The sequence below is a fragment of the Bos indicus genome, chromosome 15, assembly GCF_029378745.1.
Source record: "Bos indicus isolate NIAB-ARS_2022 breed Sahiwal x Tharparkar chromosome 15, NIAB-ARS_B.indTharparkar_mat_pri_1.0, whole genome shotgun sequence".
NCBI lineage: Eukaryota > Metazoa > Chordata > Mammalia > Artiodactyla > Bovidae > Bos > Bos indicus.
In genome coordinates, this window is record NC_091774.1 from 80,323,499 (window position 1) to 80,325,116 (window position 1,618).

Consider the following 1,618-nt stretch of genomic DNA (forward strand, 5'->3'; position numbering starts at 1 on the left):
ATTTCATGGTCTTTAAATGCTACTATGTCCTGAGCAGGACTCAGAATCAAACTGACTTTCCAGAATTGACCTGGGTCCTTGTAGTAATTATCAGGGTCTGTTGAAGTAATAATCACATTTTCAGTTTACTGGTAAAGAAATTACAAGCAATGTCAAAAAGGGAAAGACTGACTTATTTTTCTTCTTGTATTTAATACAATGTTATTATTATTATTTTCTTAATTTTAATATCTTTAAAGTTTCACAACCTTTTCCCAAGACTTTCTTGGAGGCACTTTTCACCTCTTTGTTTCTTAGACTATAGATGAGTGGGTTCAACATGGGGATCACCACAGTGTAAAACACAGATGCCATTTTGTCTGTGTCCAGGGAGTGGTTTGACTTCGGTTGCAGGTACATAAAGATCAGCGTGCCATAAAAAATAGTAACAGCCACCATGTGGGAGCCACAGGTAGAAATGGCCTTGAGTCGCCCCTGGGTAGAGCGGATCCTTAGGATGGTGGTGATGATGAAGAGGTAGGACGTGAGGACAATGGAAGACGAACAGATCATATCAAAACCAGCAAAGGCAAAGATCAGAATTTCCTTCATGCGTGTGTCTGAGCATGACAGAGCCAAGAGAGGAAGGTCATCACAGTAGAAATGGTTAATGACATTGGGGCCACAGTAGGTTAGACGGAAGGTGATGATGGTATGGAACAGGGCAACCAGAAAGCTGTATACATATGGAACTGCCACTAGTCGAATGCAGACTCTCTTTGACATCAGTGTGGAATAATGCAGGGGACTACAGATGGCTACATAGCGATCATAGGCCATGGAAGCTAAGAGGAAACACTCCGTGATCATGAAGGTGAGAAAACAGCCCAGTTGCATCGCACAAGCATAGAAAGCAATAGTATTGTGCTCCACAACAAAGTTCACCATCATCTTTGGTGTGATAGCAGAAGAGTAGCAAAGATCAACAAAGGCCAAGTGACTGAGGAAATAGTACATAGGCGTGTGCAGTCGAGCATCAGTTCTGATCAAGGTAATCAAGCCCAGGTTGCCCAGCACCGTGACCAGATAAATGACCAAGAACACCACAAAGCAGGGGACCTGAAGCTCTGGCCGTTCTGTAATTCCCTTGAGAATGAATTCAGTGACAAAAGTAAGATTCACTTTAGCCATTTAATCTGATGGATTTTGAAGAGTTTGTTGTGAGTTGAAGAATAAAAACGACACCTTCTACAGCCTCTGCCAGTGTTGGGAAGGTCATCATTAGCATCTTCTACCCGTGAGTCACTCCACCTTGTGGGCAAAAGGTAGCTGCAGCTCTCCAATGACATGCCGTTCTTGCTCCAGGGAAAGGAATCTACTACTCTCAGAGTAGTCTTCTTAAGCCTTACTTTGCTTTACAAAGAAGTGGTGCTTCTTTGCTTTATGATGTAGAAAATATAGGAAGATGCTAATGAAAAATTAAATAGTATCTGAAAGAAAGCACTTGAGACAATTAATAGTAATATTCCAGTGTTTCTGGTGCCACCAAGGTTTTGGTGCCCATGTACATGTTACAGGGAATAACTTACTCCGTGTTGGATATATTTCTTTCCTTTAACCTTTGTTTTCTGTGGCATTT

The 1,618-nt window shown here is 41.7% G+C and overlaps 1 protein-coding gene across 1 annotated transcript; it reads right to left on the bottom strand.

Annotated features, from left to right (window-relative positions):
* Positions 1-210: 210 nt before the first annotated feature.
* Positions 211-1,170, bottom strand: LOC139187203 (olfactory receptor 8U3). Its single transcript, XM_070803207.1, has one exon. The coding sequence runs from the start codon at positions 1,168-1,170 to the stop codon at positions 211-213; it is 960 nt and encodes a 319-aa protein (XP_070659308.1).
* Positions 1,171-1,618: the final 448 nt, after the last annotated feature.